This window comes from Peromyscus maniculatus, chromosome 20 (genome assembly GCF_049852395.1).
Source record: "Peromyscus maniculatus bairdii isolate BWxNUB_F1_BW_parent chromosome 20, HU_Pman_BW_mat_3.1, whole genome shotgun sequence".
Lineage (NCBI taxonomy): Eukaryota > Metazoa > Chordata > Mammalia > Rodentia > Cricetidae > Peromyscus > Peromyscus maniculatus.
This window is the reverse complement of record NC_134871.1, coordinates 72396516-72418363: the sequence shown is the minus strand read 5'-3', so window position 1 is coordinate 72418363 and position 21848 is coordinate 72396516. Positions and strand designations below refer to the sequence as shown.

Sequence of the window (21848 nt, the reverse complement as noted above, 5' to 3'; positions counted from 1 at the left end):
CAGAGACACAGGTCACACACAGACACACACACACACACACACACACACACACACACACACACACACACGCAGCCAATCACTTACACACATAAAATAGAAACATTTAAACTTTTTGGAAAAGTGAGAGGGCCTGGAGAGATGGCTCAATGGTTAAGAGCAGTGGCTGCTCTTGCAAAGGATTCAGGTTCAGTTCCCAGAACTCAGATGGCAGTTTACAACCATCTGTAATTTCAGTCCCAGGGCACGTAATGTCATTTTCTGGCCTCTGCAGGCATCACCCATACATATGATGCACAGACATACATGGAGGCAAAATACCCATATGTGTAAAAATTAAGTAATTAGAAATGAGAGAAAATAAAAGAACCGTGATGGTGGAGACTGGGTCTCACTGTGCAGCCCTAGCTGGCCTGGAACTCGATAAATAAACCAGGCTGGCTTCAGACAGAGATCTGTCCTCCTTTGATTCCCAGGTGCTGGGATTAAAGGCATATACCACTGTGCTCAGCTAAAGAATATTTAAAACAATATCCAGGCCAGGCAGCGGTGGCACACTCCTTTAATCCCAGCACTGGGGAGGCAAAGGTGAGCAGATCTCCAAGAGATGGAGACCAGCTGGTCTCATCACAAGTTCCAGAGCAGCCAGAAGTACACAGTAAGAACCTGTCTCAAAAAATAAATAAATAAAGTAAAACAATAGCCAGATTGACACTCACTTTCAAGAAGCTTCAGTCAGCTGCTGCTCCTGCCTTTACCATAATTGACAAGAACTATATCAGAAACAGCAGAAGGTAGGTTAATCAGCCGGGTGGTGGCGGTGGCGGCGCGGCGGCGCACGCCTTTAGTCCCAGCACTTGGGAAGTAGAGCCAGGTGAATTTCTGTGAGTTTGAGGCCAGCCTGGTTTACAGAGCGAGATCCAGGACAGGCACCAAAACTACACGATGAAACCCTGTCTTAAAAAAACAAACAAACAAAAAAGAAGGTAGGTAATCAGAGTCAACATCAAGCTAGTTCTGCTTCTTAAAATTAACCCCAAAGATTGCTTTTCCTGAAGTGTACTATATTTTGTCAGGGTTTTGCTTTGTTTGGTTTTTGTTTGTTTGTTTGTTTGTTACTCTTTCAGTAGTTTGGTGAAGATGACAAACCGTCTCTCGGAGTATGTGAGTTAAGGGTTTTCATCAGAGCAGTGGCGTCTGTCTCTCAGAGTATGTAAGTTAAGGGTTTTCATCAGAGCAGTGGCATCTGTCCCTCAGAGTATGTAAGTTGAGTGTTTTCATCAGAGCAGTGGCATCTGTGTCTCGGAGTATGTGAGTTGAGTGTTTTCATCAGAGCAGTGGCGTCTGTCTCTCAGAGTATGTGAGTTAAGGGTTTTCATCAGAGCCGTGGCATCTGTTTTGGCCTGCAGTGTCAGAGTTTCCCGTCCTTGGTCAGCTGATCTCTTCACTGTGGTTCTGCAGTGAGGCCGAGAATCATGGCCGAGAAGACATAGTGGAGGGCACCATAGAGTAGAGCTGCTCACCTCAACCGTGGCTGGGAGACAGAAGGACGGAGAAGTGTGTGACGTGATAAAAAGTCCAGTAACATGCCTCCTTTCTCCAGTGATACCTTACTGCTGGAAGTTTCAGCCACTTCTCAGAAATGTCATCAAATTATGAATCTATCAGTGGGTTAATTCACTGATTAAGCCAGAGCCTCTCCCTTCACTGCATTCATGAGCCTGCTGGGGGATACTTCATATCCACACTGTACACAGAAGAATGTTTTGTTTGTATGCCTTTATTGCCTCCTGAGTGTTATGATCAAAGGCGTGCACTACCACACCCAGCTTATAAAAATACTTTTTAAATGATTATTATAGTATAACATTACTTCTACCTACAAGCCTATTTAATGTTACTCTTCATACCCACCATAAAAGAATGCTGTTTTCTCTATTGCCAACTAGATTTGACTGATTCTCTTTTTCAAATACGTGGCAGGCCCAGATCCTTACAGTGACTTTTTTAACCCAGTTAACAAACTATTGCTCTCCTACCCTATCCCTTAGGGGCAAATCTATAATTGAAAAAGCTGATGCACAGAGCTTCTTTAGGGGACTTTCTATGTCCATTTTGTCCTGGATCTCTTTTACTTGAATCATGCTCCTTAGGCTGATATGCTTTATCTGGGAAAGGATCTTAGTTGTTAATGCTGGATTTAGGTATACACACACACACACACACACACACACACACACACACACACACACACACACACAAAATAAAATTTTAAAAAGCTTTAAAATTTGGGTAAAATGAGGAAGCCAAGACCAGTTTGATGTTGTTACCTGACCATATGGGAGCTAGGATGGGACCGACTCCTTTATGTTTATAAAGGGCTATAGGTGTGCTGTTTAGTGGTACGTTATGTATCTAATGAAAAAAGTAAAAACAAGAGACTAAGCAGTCACTATTTTTAGAAACAAGACAACTAGAACCATGTTTCAGAGCCTTTCTGCTAAGGGGCTGTGGAAACCTGCAGCGTCCAGGCGGTTTCTGTGGCACGGATGTTCTAATGAAAGAACGGCCAGTGGCCTCAAAGGGACTTTGAATTACTGCTGTTCATCTGTTCCTTTTACCTCTTCCTTTAAAAGAGTAGCACCATAAATTATTGTCCAGTAACCTTGCCTTAGTCATAAACGGGGTAGACTTTGTCTTACCTCTTCATTGTTCTGTCACTGAAACCTCTACACAAAAATCGGTATAACGTCTCCTTTTTTTTCATCCTGCCTACAGGCTCCTCTCTACCCTTATTTTTTTTTCTTTTTTGCTTGCACTTTTATTTTGTCATTATACAGCCAGCAGCATTGTACTGGCCCCTTTATGGCTTCTGGAGCCCAGGCAGACTGCCTGATGAAGGAAGACAGCATTTGGCCAATGGGGCTGGTGTGTGCCATTATTGCTGGCCATTGGGCCTCTGTCATCTACAGTTCCGTCCTGGCTCATTAAAACTGTGAGCCAAATAGCCGCAAAGGCGCCTGCTGCAGCACTGTGGGGGCCAGGAAGTTAAATGGTTCTCCTAATCCTGCATAATTTATCTCCCTGTTAGTCCCCTCATAAAATACTACAATTCAGCTCCACCACAGAGAGCTTCGTTCTGAAATTTCCTGTTTTTTGTGATGACCACTGAGTTCCCAGTCTTTCTCTTCTTCTCTCTTTATTGTTATTATTAAAAATTTTTTGCCCTTGTTCACAAGTTTACCTTAATGTTTTTTCATACTTACACTGTACCTCACCAACAATCTGTCCACTCTCCTTGTTTGTGCCTGAGGAGAGAAAGCAGTTGATACTGGGATCTCTCTCTCCTCTCTTCCCTGCCTTCAGTGCCATTATTTTTCATCTCTTCTATCATTCCATCATCTTTCCTCTTTCTGTCTTTTTCCATTCGCTCTTTGCAGGACCAGTGTCTCTGTAACATGTTTCTGTTTGGCAGGCCCTTTGGAAAGAGCACTGAATGCAGGAGGGGTTGGTTTGTTCTGTTGTTTTCCCCCTTCCCTTTTTCACATCTCCATTTCTGTTTCATTTCAGAGATTTACAAACGAGGACCACCTGGCAGTTCATAAACACAAGCATGAGATGACCCTGAAATTTGGCCCAGCCCGGACCGACTCAGTCATCATTGCAGGTATTTGCTGCCCTCAAAAGTCACATGCTTTGCTGTCACCAAACAGTTCAGATGAACCCCAGGGCCCAGATAGCCTGGGGGCTGCACTCCCTTTCTCCCATCCAGACCCCCTTTGTGATCTGCATTTAATTGAGAATCAGTAACACTAACAGATCCCTGGTTCCTACTACACCTTCATTCTATTTTTAATAGTATGTTTGTGTTCTGTGGCCTTCGAGGATAGGTGTTTTGAGATTTTTGTCTTCCCTTCTTTTCAGTCTATTCTCACCTTGCCTTCTATTTATGAAGGGTTTGGAAGAGCTACAGACAAAAGACACCATTGACATATCTTCTTACGCACAGTGGAAGAGGTGAACAAAAGAAGGCAAAAAAGCTGCTAGCCTGGCTGGTTCTCTTCCACTGGATATCAGTTTTCCTCTAGCAGGCAGATTATCAGTTCAGAAATCAACTTCCCTTGTGAACTCAGACACCATTGAAGGCACATTTCCAAAACACAAATAAGACATTTAGTCACTGGGACTTTCCTAAACCAGTTTGGATGACCTGGAACCTCTTTCCAGTTGCAGATATTGTTTGCACCGTACTCAAGGGAGCATTCTTAGCACTTTTCTAAGCCCTGCAGTAGTTCTTTTGTACAGTTTGCAGATAGATACATGTGCAAAGTACAGTAGGCTTTTTCTTTTGCTGCTATAAGAGCTTCTAGTTTAACCTGTGCCTAACAGATTTAGCTTAATAGTTAATCAGTAGTGTATTTAGTTGATGGTTATTACATCAGTCAGTAAACTAGTTAAAGTATTTTAATTACTTACTACTCACAAAAATGTTACCTTAGACATGGAAAAGAAGACAGAAATATGATGAAAAAGACTTGCCCTTTTACATCTCCAACTCCTTATTAATTCAGCACATATTGAATAGCTACTCATCTGCTATATGGGCTAGTTACTTTTCTAGGAGCTTATAGATTTGTAATTTGTAAGCCCTGGGAAAAGGATATGAGCAGGAACAATATCAATGATTTTTTTAAAGACAGAGTCTCACTACAAAGCTTTGGCTAGCCTGGAATTCAGTATGTAGATGAGGTTAGCCTGGAACTCATAGAGAGCCACTTGCCTCTGCCTTCTGGATGCTAGAATTAAAGGCGTGCACCACCACAACCTGCTGTATTTATTTTATATTGTGAGGAAGGGGAGTGAGTGTGAGTAGGTACCTGTGGAAGCTAGAGAGGGAATCAGATCCCCTGGAGCTGGAGTTACAGTTGTTTGTGAGCCGCCTGCTGTGGGTGTAGGGAACCAAACTGGGGTCCTCTTAACTACTGAGTCACCTAGCCATCCACCCCTTTTTGAAACTGGATCTCACTGTGTAGCGCAGGCTCAGTTGGAATTTGAAATTGTCTTTCATTTACTTCCTGGAAGCTGGGATTATAAGTGTGAGCCACTGTATTTGACAGAGAAAATGTTTTCTACTCTTTGCATTCAGTTCTGGAGTGCTCAAACCAATGCATGGGACTTCAACTTTCCTGTGTAGGCAGGTGATTCTCTCTCCTGTTAAGACACAGTATAGGTATGCCATATATACTCCAGCCCCTTATTGGACACCTTGAATTGGCTGTAACTCAGATCTTCATTGCAGTGACTGAACATGTCTCCTAAAGCAGCCCCTCTCTCTGTTACTCACTGGTACCAACTCTCAGTCTTGAGTTGTTTTAGTTTTTCTCTCAATCTTTTCTCTTCTAGTCCTTCCATTTATCAGCCAGCATTCTATCACTGAGCCAAACTTGAGAAAAATCAACTTGTAAGTAGAAAAAGTTTGAACAGGGTGTGGTGGTACATGCCTGTAACCTTAAGCACTTGGGAAGTAGAAGCAAGAAAAGCTAAAGTTGAAGACCATACTCAGCTACATAGCAAGTTAAAGGCTGGCCTGGTCTATATCAAAAAGGAGAGAGAGAAAGAAAATGAGAGACAGAGAGATGGGAGATTACTTTGGCTCAGTTTTGGAGGCTTCTGTCCGTGGTCAGTTGGCACATTACAGTGTTGAGTGTGTGGAAGAAAAAGCTGTTTTTTGGGCTAGGCCATCAAAGAGACAAAAGAGAACAGAAGCCCACAGAACATTCCTAATGACCTAAAGTTTCCCATTGGGTTCTATCTCTTACAGGTCCCATACCACCAAAGACTTGAGACCCAGCAGTTTACGCATGGATATTTGGGCAGCATACAAACCATAGTAGTCCTCTTCTTCCTGACACCAATCCCATTATGCTTGTATTCCTTTGATGTTGCCTCACTGGCCTTAATGGTCTCATTCTTCTCCATCTGGCAAGCTTTTAAAAAGCTAATCTTTACATTCTGTTCTTATGGTCACAATCTCTGATTATGCTTTCTCTTTAAGGTTAACTTACACCTGGCTTTTCAATATTCCCATAACCTAGCCCCATGGTACTTACCGATTTTTTTTTTTTTTTTTTGAGACAGGGTTTCTCTGTATAGCTTTGGAGCCTTTCCTCACTCTGTAGCCTAGACTGGCCTCAAACTCATATAGATCTGCCTGCCTCTGCCTCCCAAGCGCTGGGATCAAAGGCATACGCCACTACCACCTGGCATACTTTCCCAATTTTATAGGCAAGTTATATGCATAAAATGACAGTCTTGAGCCAGATGGTGATGGCACATGCCTTTAATCCCAGCACTCAGGAGGCAGAGCCAGGCAGATCTCTGTTAATTTGAGGTCAGCCTGGTCTACAGAGCGAGTTCCAGGACAGGCTCCAGAGTTACATAGAGAAACCTTGTCTCAGGGAAAAAAAAAAAAATGTGGGGGGTTGGAGAGATGGCTCAGAGGTTAAGAGCACTGTCTGTTCTTCCAAAGGTCCTGAGTTCAATTCCCAGCATCCACATGGTGGCTCACAACCATCTGTAATGAGATCTGGCGCCCCCTTCTGGCCTGTAGGGATAGATGCAGGCAGAACACTGTATGCATAATAAATAAACAAATCTTTAAAAAAAAAATGTGAACTTTACCACCTAAACATACTGTTTTCTCCTAATCATGTGTGATGACCATTTCTTGACTTTCTCTATGCCTTCACCAGCATTATTCTTCTTAGCTCTTAAAATTGCTCTTCCCTCTATAGTTCCAAAACCATTTTCCAAGACTTACCTCAAGTCTTGCTTGAAATCTTGCCTAACAACCCTAGTAGTTAATGTGTACTTGTTTTTATAATAATTTCATTCTGCATCTCAAATAGCACTTACTTTAGCAGTATATTGCTAGCTGCATATGTTAGTTTTGTTTCCTTAACTAAGAAGCATTCTCTTAAATCTCTATAGAAAGATCCATGTCTTATGTTTGGCCTATTCCTTTATCTCCTCCAAATATGCATCCAAGTTTATGGATGTAACACTAAAACATACAGAAGTGTTCAGTAAACACTTGAGAATCATCAGAACAGACTAGGTTTGTTTATATATTTTTAGATTGTTTAGGAACCAGAAGCGGTTGAAGGTTAGAAGCTACCTGGAAGATGAGGAATTAGGTTTAGTACACAGGAGATTTTTCTTTCTTTCTTTCTTTCTTTCTTTCTTTCTTTCTTTCTTTCTTTCTTTCTTTCTTTCTTTCTTTCTTTTTTTTGTTTTGTTTTGTTTTGTTTTGTTTTTCAAGACAGGGTTTCTCTGTATAGCTTTGCGCCTTTCCTGGAACTCACTCTGTAGACCAGGCTGGCCTCGAACTCACAGAGATTCACCTGTCTCTGCTTCCCAAGTGCTGGGATTAAAGGTGTGCACCACCACCACCCAGCCAGGGGAGATTTTAAAATTAAGCCAAGAAACGAGCCTGGGCAGCAGAGTATAAGAGAAGTTTGTGTGACTCACACCAGAAGCGTCAGAGTTCTTCTTCTGTCAGCACTCTACCTCAAGTTGCCCCTTGTGTTCCGTGTGAGCTGTGCTGTATGTGTGTGCCCTTGCTGAGGATGACACCACCTCTCCTCACTCTGATGTGGAAAGTGGCTTTATCTTTAGCCAACCAAAGTGGACAAAGAACCTTTTAAAACTATTTTAGGTGGTAGTGATAATTTTTCTAAACACTGATTCAGAAGAGGTTTTATTTAAGTTTTTTTTTTTAAAAAAAAATGTTTCCATGGAAAAATCACACTGAACATTTCCAATTAATCATGCTAAAAGGAACAATTTTAACCCCTAGGTCTTTCCTTAAAATATAACTGAAACATTATCTATCAGTCAGTCTAGTTGTTTGGAATAGATGAATTCTTAAGGTAATAAACACATCAAAGAAAAACATCATAATCAAATTAGGGGCCCAGGGAACAAGGCTCGACTTTATCAAAGCAGGGGAGAGAGAGACAAGCTAAGATCTGAAGTTTGAGTTACTTGAAAAATTCCTGTAGTTTATGAAGAGGTTTCACCTCCTCAAGAGCAGTGAAGCCAGTCTTTGTGGTACATTCCTGTAATCCCAGCACTTGGGAGGTAGAGGCAAGAAAACTGTAAATTCCAGGATAACCTGGGCTTTTCTCCAAAAAAAAAAAAAGAAAAAGCAGAGGCAGTGTGTTGAGAAAAAGTTTTGCACAGCCCCTGTGGGGATATTTTGACCAGCAAATCTAAACCAAATAGCCTGGTTTCCGGAATTTGCTCTGGGCCTATGTCTCTATGAAATAAGCCCTATTGTTTGTCATTTCCTTTTGTAACTCATGATATTACTGTCTTGCTCCCTAGTCCCTAGATTTGCTTAGAATGGCTTCAGAAAGGAACAGACCTCAGTGAAAGGCAGACACCATTCCTTATTAGGTAGCTTTAGTGAGCAAACTCAGCAGTCTGATCCTCAGTTTGTTCTCTGTCAGATTTTAACACCCATCTGATTCTATATACTCACTGCAGACCTGGCAGGGTGTGTGTTTAGAAGGGAAACAGTACTTAACTTGGCTTAACTTTAATTTTCAAATCTAGAGGTTTCATGAATCTTTACTTTTTTTTTTTTTTTTTTTTTTTTTTTTTTTTTTTTTGATTTTTCAAGACAGGGCTTCTCTGTGTAGCTTTGCACCTTTCCTGGATCTCACTCAGTAGCCCAGGCTGGCCTCAAACTCACAGAGATCTGCCTGGCTCTGCCTCCCGAGTGCTGGGATTAAAGGTGTGCGCCACCGCTGCCCGCCCCAAATCTTTACTTTGATGAGTGGTTTGTTTGATTGGGGTTGTGTTTTCATTGAGGGTGAAAGATACAAACCCACCGTTAAGAGAACGCGAGCGTGCGGCTGGTCACACAGCACATTGTCCTGTCTTTCCCCGGCTAGCCCCGAGACAACACAACACAGACACCCTCTGGTAGCTTAGAACCACCATCCATCCACTAAAACTCAAAAAAAAGCCCATTTACCCCAACATAGACTCTTCATCTCCATACAGAAGAATAAAAATACAATCTCTGTGTACTGTCGTTTTAATCTTATATTAAAACTAAAACACATTTTCCTTTTCTTTTTATGTCTACAGATCAAACGCCTACTCCGACTAGATTCCTGAAGAACTGTGAGGAGGTGGGGCTCTTCAATGAACTAGCTAGTTCCTTTGAACATGAATTTAAGAAAGCTGCAGATGAAGATGAAAAAAAGGTAAGTATGACTGAAAAAAATACTGGTAGTGGTTAGACTTAGGCTATTTTCGTTGTGCCTTGAGATAATTTGCTTGACTGGTTAAAATCCCAAATCATGGAATTAGTTCTATAAAATTAGACAGTACTCAGTAAGCCTAGCCACTCATCCAGGTCTTAGGGGCAAAGGTAAGACAGGTCTCACCATGTAGTTGGGGATAGCCTCTATGTCACTTTGTAGCCAGGAAAACCTCAAGCTCATGGTGATCCCCTTGCTTCATTTTATCGAGGCCTGGGCTGACAAGCATGTGCTACCACATTTAACACCTAGCGTCAGGGAGATGCTAACATCTACCATCAGTTGTGGGTGCTGGGGTCTTAACTCAGATCATAATTACTTTTCTGACAGTCCTCTAAGTAATCTCTTTGTTTCCCTTGTAAATATGTGGACGATGTTAAAAGAATATGACAGGGCTAGAGAGATAGCTCAGTGGTTAAAAGTGCTTGTTGCTCTTACAGAGTACCCAGATTCAGTTCCCAACACCCATGCTGGCAGCTCACAACCACTCCAGGAGATCTGGCACACACTTCTGGCTTCCTGTAGCATGAATATACACATATTGTACACATAAAAAATAACAAAAGTTTTGAAGAAGATGAATTGGGAGGTTGAGGCAGAGGTTTACAAAAGATTCAAAGTCAGACCGTGCTATATAGTAAGTTCCAGCTTAAACTACAGAGACACTGACTCAAACAACCAGACAAAAGTATGAGTTACTCAGGTTTTATTAGGTAATTTTTTATTCAAATTATCTTTGGGAGTGGCTAGAGTGCTAACACATGCAAGGGCCTGAGCTCACACACCGCCACCCCAGTATAAGAAAACAAGTACCACTGTTTATAAACTGATTGGGCAGTTTTTTATTCATTCATTCATTCATTGATTTATTCACTTTTTTTGAGGCAGGGTCTCATTGCTATGTAGCCCTGGCTGGCCTCAAATTCATAGACATCTACCTGCCTCTGCCTCCTGAGTGCTGGGATTAAAGACTTACTTGTGGCTGGAGAGATGGCTCAGAGGTTAAGAGCACTGACTGCTCTTCCAGAGGTCCTGAGTTCAATTCCCAGCAACCACATGGTGGCTCACAACCACCTGTAATGAGATCTGGTGCCCTCTTCTGGCCTGCAGTCATATACGCTGTATACATAATAAATAAATAAATCTTTAAAAAAAAAAAAAAAAAGACTTACTTGTGTTATTTTTATTCAGTTTTCCAGCCAACTAATGTGTTGAATTTCCTCTCTTTTTTGTTTCCCTGTGTGTGGTTTTGCATTCAAGTAGCTTCCTAGTGCTACTTGATAATACCTGGGGCAGTGGTTCTCAACCTTCCTAATGCTGTGACCCTTTAGTACAGTTCCTCCTGTTGTGGTGACCCCCAACCATAAAATTATTTCCATTGCTACTTCATAACTAATTTGCTACTATTATGAAATGTAATGTAAATATCTAGTATGCAGGATATCTGATATGCAACCCCTATGAAAGGGTTGGTCAATCCCCAAACGATCCACAGGGTGAGAACCACTGACCTAGTGCATTAAAGAAAAATGTTTTTAGCTGAGTGTGATGGCACACATCTATATTTGCCACACTTAAGAGGCTAAGGCAGGAGGATCACAAGTTTGAGACTGTCTCAAAATAAAATAAGGTTGTTCTTATAACCTTGCAAAGAAGATCAGTCAGGATGATGAAAGAAGTTAGGTCACTTTGGGAACATTTCAAGAAATTGAGAAAGTTTTTGCTTAGAATAGAGATTTAATATGAACAAAAGTACAGTCTTGAAAGACTTCAAAGTTGGTTTTTTGTGTTTGTTTGTTTGTTTGTTTTTAATAAAAGAGGGATTACATGCCAGGAATGGTTGTATATAGTTGTAATCCCAGCACTTAGCAAGCTGAGGCAGGATTATCTTAAATTTGGCTGCATAACGAGTTCTAGGCTACATAGTAAAACTCTGTTTCAAGCTGAGCAGTGGTGGCACATACTTTTAATCCCAGCACTCGAGAGGCAGAGGCAGGCAGATCTCTGTGATTTTGAGGACAGCCTGGTCTACAGAGTTAGTTCCAGGACAGCCAGGGCTACACAGAGAAAAACCCTGCCTCAACTCCTGGTCTTTATATGTCAGCCTTCCAAGTGCTGGAACTACATTTATACATCACACCTGGTATATCAAGCTCAATAGGCAAATTCAAGAAAAATAACTTCCCTGGGTTGGCAAGATGCAGATAAAGCACTCACCACCAAACGATGATCGGAGTTTGATCTCAGGACCCACACAGTGAAAGGGGATGATTGGAACTAGAGAGACGGCTTAGCAGGTAAAAGCACTTGCTGCTGGATGTGATTCCCAGCACCCACCTGGTGGCTTAAAACCATCTGTAACTCCGGTTCCAGGGGATCTGACACCCTCTTCTGGCCTCCTTGGGCACCGGGCACACAAGTGGTGCACAAACATGCATGCAAGCAAAGCATACATACACATAAAATAAGAAACAAAGGAGAGAACTGGCTCTCAAAAGTTGTCCTACAACTTTCACATGCACACTGTAGCACACACGTGATCACAGACATGTACACACACTAAATAAATAAGATGAAGAAAGAAATAGAATTTAAAAATTTTGAAGTTTTCCTGCTTCACTGCTTTATCTTTCCTGCTGACATTTTCAGCTCACTTGACACTTTCCTTAGTGTCCTTCGGTGTTTCTCTCTGTCTATTCAGGGGTGGTCTTTACTTCCCCTTGATGAGAAGCACAGATGGAGTTGAGTATTATCTCCAGGGGTATTTAATGATCCTGAAACTTGCCTAAACCACAATTTTTATAGGAGATGCCTCTTGGGAATTCTAAAGGAAGTTGTTTTTTCTTTGCAGCTTCCCTTCCCATCACTGTCTCAGAATGAGCTGAATTGGCTCTGACATTTAGCAATGTAGAAAAAGTGAAGCAGAAATAAAACCCTTTGGTGTTTCTCACCCTTGTCAAGTGGAGCAGAACCATTGCCACCTCTTTATTACAACCCACTGGATTAGTTTGCTGCTGAGGCTTCAGGGGTCAAGGTAGGGAGTAATGGTGTACACCTGTCATCCTAGCACTTGGGACATGGAGGTGGAAAGATCATAAGTTCAAGGCTAGCCTAAGATACATAGTTGAGACCATGTCTGGGGTTGGGTAAGGAAGGGGTAGGAACAAACTCCCCTTTCACCAAGAAACCTAGGATACAGGAAGAAGAGAATAAAGACTCTACTTTGACATGAAACTGAACTGCAAGGCCAACCTTTTTGTCATGGTACAATGTCAGGCTTGTTATCTCAGATGGTATACGATCTCCTGCAAAGCCGTTTATAGCTCCAGTTAAGTCAGGCAGTCGTACCTCTGCCAGGAAAGTTCTTTACTTTCTGGTTTCTCTGGTACTGCCTCTAAGACCAAGTTCTAATTTTTTTCATTGATGAGATGACCAGCCTTTCCTTTCTTGGTTATCCCCAAACCCTCTATGCCTGAAGTTTCTAGCCTCCAGCCCTAAACAGATTGTGATCACCGTCTAGCATGGCAGGTTCCTCCAGAAAAGATCTTTTCTATCTTGTTTGCAATAGTTTAATAGGTAGTTTGTCTTCTGTTGCTTTTGGTAACTGGTTAACTAAGGCATTCTGATTGGCAGAGATAGTGTTCACAGCTTTCCAATGACCAGCAAAGCTGGTTGGAAATTGATAGGTAATTGATTCAGGAGTCTTTATACTTTGCTGGGGAAAAATATTATAAATGTAATATTTGCATGGATTTAAGTGGCATTTATTTTACATGTTTTTAGGCATTATAAGTACTTGCTTGCAGCTGATCTTCTCTTCATTTTGTGACTTGGCCAGAGTCTACATGAAGCATGAGTCCATGTTTCTTTGGCATTTGCAGTTCAGTGCTTTGACCAAGAGCTGAACTCGGTGAGGCAAATGCCCTTATCTGCTTACAAGCATCCTGAAACTGAATTCCATTTACTGTTTTCCCAACAGGGTGCTGCTGGGCCTCTTGACATGTCTCTGCCTTCTACACCAGACATCAAAATCAAGGAGGAGGAGCCGGTGGAGGTAGACTCATCGCCCCCCGACAGCCCTGCCTCTAGCCCCTGTTCCCCACCACTGAAGGAGAAGGTAAAATTGTCTCCCAGAAGTCATCCCCAATGTTCATTTTGATCCATAAATGGTATAAGGAGGATTGATTGGATTCAAAAGAATGAATGTTTTTTTCTTTTCCTCTTTTCATTTCTTCTCCCCCCCCCCCACCCCTGCCATTTTTTAACAGCATCTCATTGATGTAGCCCAGGCTGGATGTGAACTTAACCCTCCTGCCCTAGTCTCCAAAGTGCTAGGATTATGGATGCGTATTTCTATACATAGTTTGAAAAGAATCTTAAATATTTAAGCAATGTAAATAAATTACACCTATTCAGTCATTCATCAATCATACTTCCAACTCTAAATTGAAGAGAGTTTAGTTTGTATGTGTACCAGTAGAAATAAGTAAGAATGTTCATAGAAATTTTATTCATTTTTTTTAAAAGTGTCTGGGAGCTGGAAAGATAGCTTAGTAGGTAAAAGTGCTTGTTACACAAGCATGTGAACTCAAGTTCACATCCAGAACTTCCAGGTAAACATACTCCCCAGGTATGTGCCCATGATTCAAGTGCTCCTGCTATGAGATGGCAGGTACAGATAGATAGAAAAATACCCTTGGAAGCTACCTAGCCTGGTGTTTATAGTGGTAAAAGAAGAGCCCCTGTCTCAAAATAAGAATGAAGGGGAGGACCAAACCCAGTAGTTGTTCCCTGACTTCCACATGACCACATTCACACACAAACATACATATACCACATACATACTTGTAGGAAGAAGTTTCTGTGCCACCACTTCCCAAATAACCAACATGGAGACTTAATACTAATTACAGATGTTCAGCCAATAGCTCAGGCTTGTTACTAGTTAGCTCTTACATTTATGTTAACCCATATTTCTTATCTATGCTTTGCCACATGGCTTGGTACCTTTTTTCAGTGTGGCATTCCCATCTTGTTTCTCTCTCTGCATCTCTGGCGACTCCCCTGACTCCACCCTTCTTCATCCCAGAATTCTCCTATTCTGGCTCTCCTGCCTAAACTTATTTTGTTCAGCTATTGGCCAGTCAGCTTCTTTATTAAACCAATCACAGTGACATATATTCACACAGTGTAAAGGAATATTTCACAGTACATACTAAGATTTTCTAAAGTAGAATATGATATAGCATTGGATGAACTAGGCTGAGGATGAAATTTAGTGGTAGAGCATCTGCCTATCCTGTGTAAGGCTGTGGGCTCAATCCTGAGTACCACAGAAAGAAAGAGGAGAGAGGGGCAGGAGGAATGAAGGGAAGGTGGGCAGATAGATGGTTGGAAGGAATACATACCAATATGCTAAATTTCACAAACATTGAATAACAAAAAAGACACAAAAGTACATACTGCATGGTTCCATTTACAGGAGGTCCAAGAAGATGTAAAATTATTTGATGGAAGATCTCAGAATAGTGTGGTGGTGTATACCTGCAGTGCCAGCTGCTAACAAGGGTGAGATGGGAGGATTACTTGAGCCTCAGGAATTTGAGACCAGCCTGGGGAACACAGCAAGATGCTATCACAAAGAGGATCCCATGAAGGGGACAAAAAGGGAAAGAGGATAAATAGAGTAGTGAGCACCTCTCATGATGGAAGAGTGTGAATTAGGAAAAGACACAGGGACATCTTCTCGGGTGCTGGAAATGGTCTCCATCCTGATTTTGCTTATGCAAAAGTAGTTTCACTGTAATGACTTGAGAGTAGTTGTACTTCAGTAAGTAAAAAAGAAGTCAGGTATGGTGGCACATGCTTTTAACTACAGCACTTGAGGGTCAAAGGTAGGTGGATCTCTGTGAATTTAAGGCCAGCCTGTTTTATATAGTGAATTCTGAGTCAGGGGTACGTAGTAAGACCCTGCATTTTTGTTTTTTAAAAAGAAAATAAAAAAAGAGAAGCTAGGCATGGTGGTACACACCTAACATCCAAACACTTGGAAGGTGGAGACAGAAAGATCAGGAGTTCTGGGTTATGGTTGGTTACTTGGTGAGTTCAAAGCCAGCCTAAATTGGCCTGCATAAGAGCTTGTCTCAAAGAAAAAATAAAAAGGCCAGCTGGATGGCTCAGCAGGTAAAGGTATCTTCTGACAACCTGAGTTTGAGCCCCAGGACCTGCATGATGGAAGGAAAGAACTGACTTCTTGTAAGTTGCCTTCTGATTTCCACAAGCCTCCAACCACAAAGAAATAAGTAAAAAAGATAAAACCATGTAATTCATTGATTGCACATGTCTTTTAGTTAGGGTGACTATTGCTGTGAGGAAGCACTGTGACCAAAGCAACTTAGGGAGGAAAGGGTGTGTTTGGCTTACACTCCACACCACAGTTCATCATCAGAGGAAGTCAAGACAGGAACTCACACAGGGCAGGAACCTGGAGGCAGGGGCTGATGCAGAAGCCATGGAGGATGCTGCTTACTGGCTTGCTCCTCATGACTTACTCTTGTAGAATCCAGAACCACCACCAGCTCAGGGATGGCCCCACCCACAATGGGACGGAGAGTATTTATAGTGTGTCAAGTTGTCATAAAAGTATCCAGCACAAGACATTAAACTATTAGGAAAAAAAATCCTCCCAGAGGGAAATAACTTAAAGGGATTATTTGTTAGAGTATTTACTTTTGGTTGTTATTTTGTTTTAAACTTTTTTTTTTTTTGAGATAGTCTCATAATATAGCCCAGGCTGCACTTCAACTCACAATAATACTCCTGCCTCAGCTTTCCAAGTGCTGCAATACAGGCGTCCTCCACCACACCTGGCTCATTTTGTTTTGGTTTGGTTTAGTTTCTCTGTGTAACAGCCCTGGCTGTCCTGGAACTCACTCTGTAGACCAGGCTGGCCTCAAACTCAGAGATCTGCCTGCCTCTGCCTCTACTGGGATTACAGGTGTGCACCACCATACAGAGTATCTATACATTGTCTTGCTTGTCTTCAAATTTGACTTAAGTTCTCAAAACTACCTTCTTCATAAACATTAGCTATCTCCTTCCCTCCCCTTTCTATAGGCAGCTAATTTCTGGAGAGATGCTCTCAAGACCAGTATGGCCACTGACAGTCTTAAGATCCTTACTGATTAACAGTGAGAAGCCTTGTGTTTTATTTCGGTCTGATAGCTGTGTAAGTTTCTCAAGACCCTGTTTAATGAAGTCTGTTGGAAACACTGGATTGTCCCACCACCAGTATACCTTCTGTTCTCATTGAAGGTCACAGGACACTTCAGTACTATTTAAAATGAGAGTATTTATAGTGTAGAAAATCCCTAGGATTTACATGATACTGTAGTGTTATATGGTATAGCATTCTTCAAAAATTTCAAATGACTGTCCAAATGATCTTAAATCATCATTCCTGAGCGGGTGAAGTATGGGTACATGACGGTGATGGAATTGGGTCATGATTATTTATAACTAATGCTCTTTCAATGAAAGTACCAACTGTGTATCCCTATACACAGTTCTTAAAGCATTTTGAAATTTGTTTTCTCCTCTCCCTAGGAAGTTGCCACAAAACCTGTTGTGATTTCTACCCCTACACCCACCATTGTGCGTCCTGGCTCCCTGCCTCTTCACTTAGGTTATGATCCACTTCATCCAACTCTTCCTTCCCCAACCTCTGTCATCACACAGGCTCCACCATCTAACAGGCAAATGGGGTAAGTAGGAGAGAAAGAGAAACTGTGGAACCTGGATTTCCTTTGGTGTTTGGAAACAATTTTTCTGTGTAGCCCTGGCTTTCCTGAAACTGGCTCTGTAGACTGACCTGGCTTTGAACTCAGAGATCCGCCCTCCTTGGCCTCCTGAGTGCTGAGATTAAAGTGTGTGCCACCACCACTTGGCTTTTTTTTTTTAACATAGATTTATTTTTAATTATCTTTTAAAATTATGTGTAGATGTGTATGACTTCCTCTGGGTATGTTCACATAAGTACAGGTGCCCCTCAGAGACCAGAGGCATTGTCAGATCCCTAGGAGCTGGAGTTGTGAGCTGCCCGACGTGGATGCTGTAAACTGAACTTAATCTCTTTTGTAATATATGAAGAACCATCTCCAGCCCTTCTGAATCTCTATGTTTTGAAAGATTTTGATAAAAATAGAAACTGTTCTATTGTTGTTCTCAGATTTGTTGTTGTTTTGAGACACAGTCTTTCTAAGTAGCCAATCATCCTGCTTCTGCCTCCTGGTTGCCAGGGTTAGAGGTAAATGCTACTGAAGCTGGCTCCAGGGATTTATTTGTACATGTCCAAGAGAATGCGTTATTAAGATTGTTTCCAAAAATAAAACATCTTCAAAAAACTTATTTGCTGGAGCAGATGTTTGTTTAATCTTCCCAAATTCCTAATTGAGTTACCTCCCAGCCATTAAATGTGATTAACTTGAAAGGTGTAAGGTTTTCGCCAGACTGTGGGACTGGAAATGTAGCTCAGTAGTAGAACACTTCCTCAGCATGTCTAAGGCCCTATTAATCCCAGCACCAAAAAAACCACCAAATCTTTTCAGGCTAAGGCAAGTAGACTAGGACTTGTCTAACATGTTCTAAGGTAATTTTGTTAAAACCTTGGGGGGGGGAGCGGACCACACTGCCATTTTCCTCTGTTTTTCCCATGTTCAATAGGATGTCAAGATTTTATAGTGCTGCTCTATACCTTCCCTAATGAAAAGACTATTAAAAAAAAAATCTTCTAATTATAGGAGGAAGACCAATAGGCAAAAGGTCAAGACTGTGACATTTCCCTTCCTGTCCCTACAGATCTCCTACTGGCTCCCTCCCTCTCGTCATGCATCTTGCTAATGGACAGACCATGCCTGTGCTGCCAGGGCCTCCAGTACAGATGCCTTCTGTTATTTCGGTAAGCTTTGTAGTTGGGGTAGCCAAACCTACCAGCACACTGATCCCTCCTTTCTACATGAATGGTCATAACCAGAGGATCCCCAGGGAAATGTGGGCCTGGACTGTATTAGTTGTGTATGGCAGTCTGCCCAAACTCTTCACTCCGCTCTGCCAGTCCAGCACTGTGAGACACTAGACAAAGACTCATCTGGACAGTTGGCTGCTAGTCAAGGAGTTAATCTGGTCAACATGCTGATTGGCTGATTTCACTTGGCGCATAGTTTCTCCAGCATTGCTCACCACTTTCCTGAAGATATACCCTCAGCCTTTCCCACAGAAAATGTCTCCACACTAAAGAATGAGACTCTTTACTCTGTTACACTCCTTAGGGAACGTATTTCCCAGGCTGTTCCTGCATATCCTGTGAGCAGATTACATAGGACAGACCCTGACATGCCAATCTCAAAAACACTTCATTTGGGGAAAACCAATACTACCATGTCTCCTTCTCTTGATTTAGCTGGCCAGACCTGTGTCCATGGTGCCCAACATTCCTGGTATACCTGGCCCACCAGTTAACAGTAGTGGCTCCATTTCTCCATCTGGTCACCCTATGCCATCAGAAGCCAAGATGGTGAGTATATCCCAGCCCAGAGCAATGTTGGCCTTCTAAAAGAAGTGTCAGTCTGGGTTTTTCAAGTGAACTGAGCAAAGGAGCCTTCTGAAACTGCATACCTAAAGACGTCCTGCTGTGGGGCTGGGAAAAGAAAAGACCCCGATTCCTAAGTCTCCTGTCCCCACCCATGCAGCTTGGCACAGGTCATGGCCCAGGACGGAGCAGCACAGATTGTTTGGAATGGAACACTTGTCATTTCAGTTCCAGGGTGACAGATGGAGGGGACGAGTGGGCAGGGGAGCTGGCCAAGTGAGTAGCTGTGTAACCAGCATCTGGCCAGGTTCCAAGAGAGAGCTTTCCTCGGGGTCCTATTGCTTCCACAAGCCCCATCCCCAGCTGTGCCCAGGATGGTAGCCAGGGGACAGAGCAGGCTCCTCAAGCAGCCAGGTGCGCACTTTCTCTCCCTGTCATTGTCTTTTAGTTCCTCTGTTAAGAGAGAATGAGAGTGAGAATTTTAAGTATAAGGTCAGTAATAAAATACAAGTTCATCCTTTCTATCCTTGATAGAATCTCACCCTTAAACAATCTTTCCACACAGAGACTAAAAGCCACTCTGACCCACCAAGTCTCTTCAGTCAATGGAGGTTGCGGAATGGTGGTGGGTACTGCCAGCACCATGGTGACAGCCCGTCCAGAGCAGAACCAGATCCTCATCCAGCACCCTGATACCCCATCCCCTGCCCAGCCACAGGTCAGTTGTGCCCTTGGATGGGAGAAGAGATGTGTTGCCCTTATTCTTTATGTTGTATCTGTCTTTCAAGAAGCATGAACTGAGAGAAGAATAAATTTAACTTTCTGGATATCCTGCTACCTTGGATGTTTTTGGTAGGTTGACTGTAGTGAAACAAACTATTTTTTATCTACCTTTGTATTAGACATAAAAGCAGCATGAATTATGCAGAGCTGTTGCCAAGAATTTTTTCCCATATATGAATGATAGCTTAATGTAGATTCTGAGCTGATGGAGACTTGCATTAAAGCCACATCATGCACTAAACAAAGGAGACTTCTGTATCTCTTGCAAGACTGTTAAGTCTTAACAAAAAATGTTATCAGTTGCCTGACTAGATTTTATAACACAAAGCATATTATAAAAATATATTAATACAATATGATGTTATAGTAGTAAAATATAGTTCATTAAAAGTAAGAAAACCTCATTACCAATCCAATAGTCCCTTTTTATCACAAAGAAATGAAAATTTAAAAAAAATTTAAAAGTCAAGAGAAGGTGCCATTTAGTTGCCCGATGTCTTCTCAAAGAAGTCTCCATTTTAATGCAATTCTTTAGGAACTGAATAGCTTTAGTTTTCATAATTGTCTGCACTGGACAGGTGACAATGACCTGGGATTGGTTTCTAGAGTTGCATTCATTGCCCAGTCTCTCTTTTACTGATGTCACCACCTGCTTCATCAGTACTGCCACATGTCCAGACATTTCATGGCCATATGCTGCCTTAAACCTTGGCCAACAACACGAGCTTTCATTTGTGTTTTCTTCTTAAAAGCTAAGGCTTCCCACCATTCTGACCCCTCACTCCCCAAAGCCAGCCAGCCCTGGAGATAAAGTAGTAACCCTTACCTGAGCTAGACTTTTCCTCTTGGAGAAAGGATGTGGCTTCTTGTCAGTCACTGCTGAGTTCTCTTCTCTCCTTTTTTATATCTAAGACAAGATTTCTCTGTGCTTCCCTGGCCGTCCTGGAAATCACTTTGTAGACCAGGCTACCCTCAGCCTCGACCTCCTAAGTGCTGGGATTAAAGGTGTGCTAACCCACTGCCTGACCTGCCTCAGCCTCCTGATCGCTGAGATTAAACCCAGCTGGGTTTCTTGAAAAAAAAAAAAAAAAAAAAGGCTCTCCTTGGTACTAGGATCCAAGCAGTCTTGGATCTTGTCTTAATTACTGATATTACTGGAGAACATAATTCAGTAGAGCCTAAAGTAGATTTCCTTTTGTTGGTTTTTGGTTTTTTGAAACAGGGTCTCACTATGTAACTGAGTCCTAAAACTCACTCTGTAGACCAGGCTGGCCTTGAACTCACAGAGATCCTCCTGCCTCTGCCTCCCAGGTGCTGGGATTAAAGGCGTGCGCCTTTCTTCTTGTTGTCGCTCCAGCTTATCTTTATGCAGGTGATTACTAGCACTGGAAAAATACTAATATAGGTATTCAAACTAAAAATTAGTTTGGGGATAGCAAGATGGATCAGTGACTAGAGATGCTTACCACCAAGGCTAAACCTGAGTTCTATCTTCTGAACTCCCATGAAGGTGAAAGGAGAGAACTGACTCTACTTGAACTTGTACTCGGACCTCTACAGACACCATGGCATACACACATGTGATAATAACAGTATGATTTTTAACTTTAAAAAAGAACTTACTTTTGGCATGAAGTCGATGTACCTTCTCTGTATGTGTGTCAACTATAGAGTGGAAAGATAATCCACAGTGCTTTCCTGCAAAGGGTTTCACTGGGAGCTTAAAAACCAAAGACCACCCAGTGGTGGTGGTGGCAGTTGGTGGTGGTGGTGGTGGTGGTGGTGGTGGTGGTGGTGGTGGTGGTGGCTGTGGCAGCAGCACACACCTTTAATCCCAGCACTTGGGAGAAAGAAGCAGGTGGATCTCTGTGAGTTCGAGGCCAGCCTGGTCTACAGAGCGAGTTCCAAAGACAGCCAAGGCTACACAGAGAAACCCTGTCTCAAAAAACAAAAACAAAAAAAGATGCTGTGTTGAAAAAGGAAAGAAGGGAAAGAGGGAGGGGAGAGAGAGTAAGTGGGCCTCGTGGCACAGCACTGTCATCCAGGCTGTTTAGCGTAATCTCAAGAGTTCCAGCATTTGGGGATAGAGCCAGGAGGAGCAGGAGTTTAAGGTTTTCCAGGGCTCCGTAGTGAGCGGAGGCCAGCAT

General features: G+C 42.2%; 1 protein-coding gene across 10 annotated transcripts in view; it reads left to right on the top strand.

Annotated features, from left to right (window-relative positions):
• The window catches only part of LOC102906308 (cyclic AMP-dependent transcription factor ATF-7), a 101546-nt gene that overhangs the window by 66370 nt on the left and 13328 nt on the right, over positions 1–21848 (top strand). For all 10 annotated transcript variants that reach the window (XR_013046601.1, XR_013046600.1, XR_013046599.1 and 7 more), the window contains exons 3-9: positions 3568–3664; positions 9157–9275; positions 13312–13449; positions 16938–17095; positions 18189–18288; positions 18790–18903; positions 19484–19636. Coding sequence is in view for 7 of the 10 variants with exons in the window: in XM_006981819.4 (XP_006981881.1) it covers positions 3568–3664; positions 9157–9275; positions 13312–13449; positions 16938–17095; positions 18189–18288; positions 18790–18903; positions 19484–19636 (879 nt within the window). In the remaining 3 variants the exon portion in view is untranslated. The remainder of the gene's footprint in view (positions 1–3567; positions 3665–9156; positions 9276–13311; positions 13450–16937; positions 17096–18188; positions 18289–18789; positions 18904–19483; positions 19637–21848) is intronic.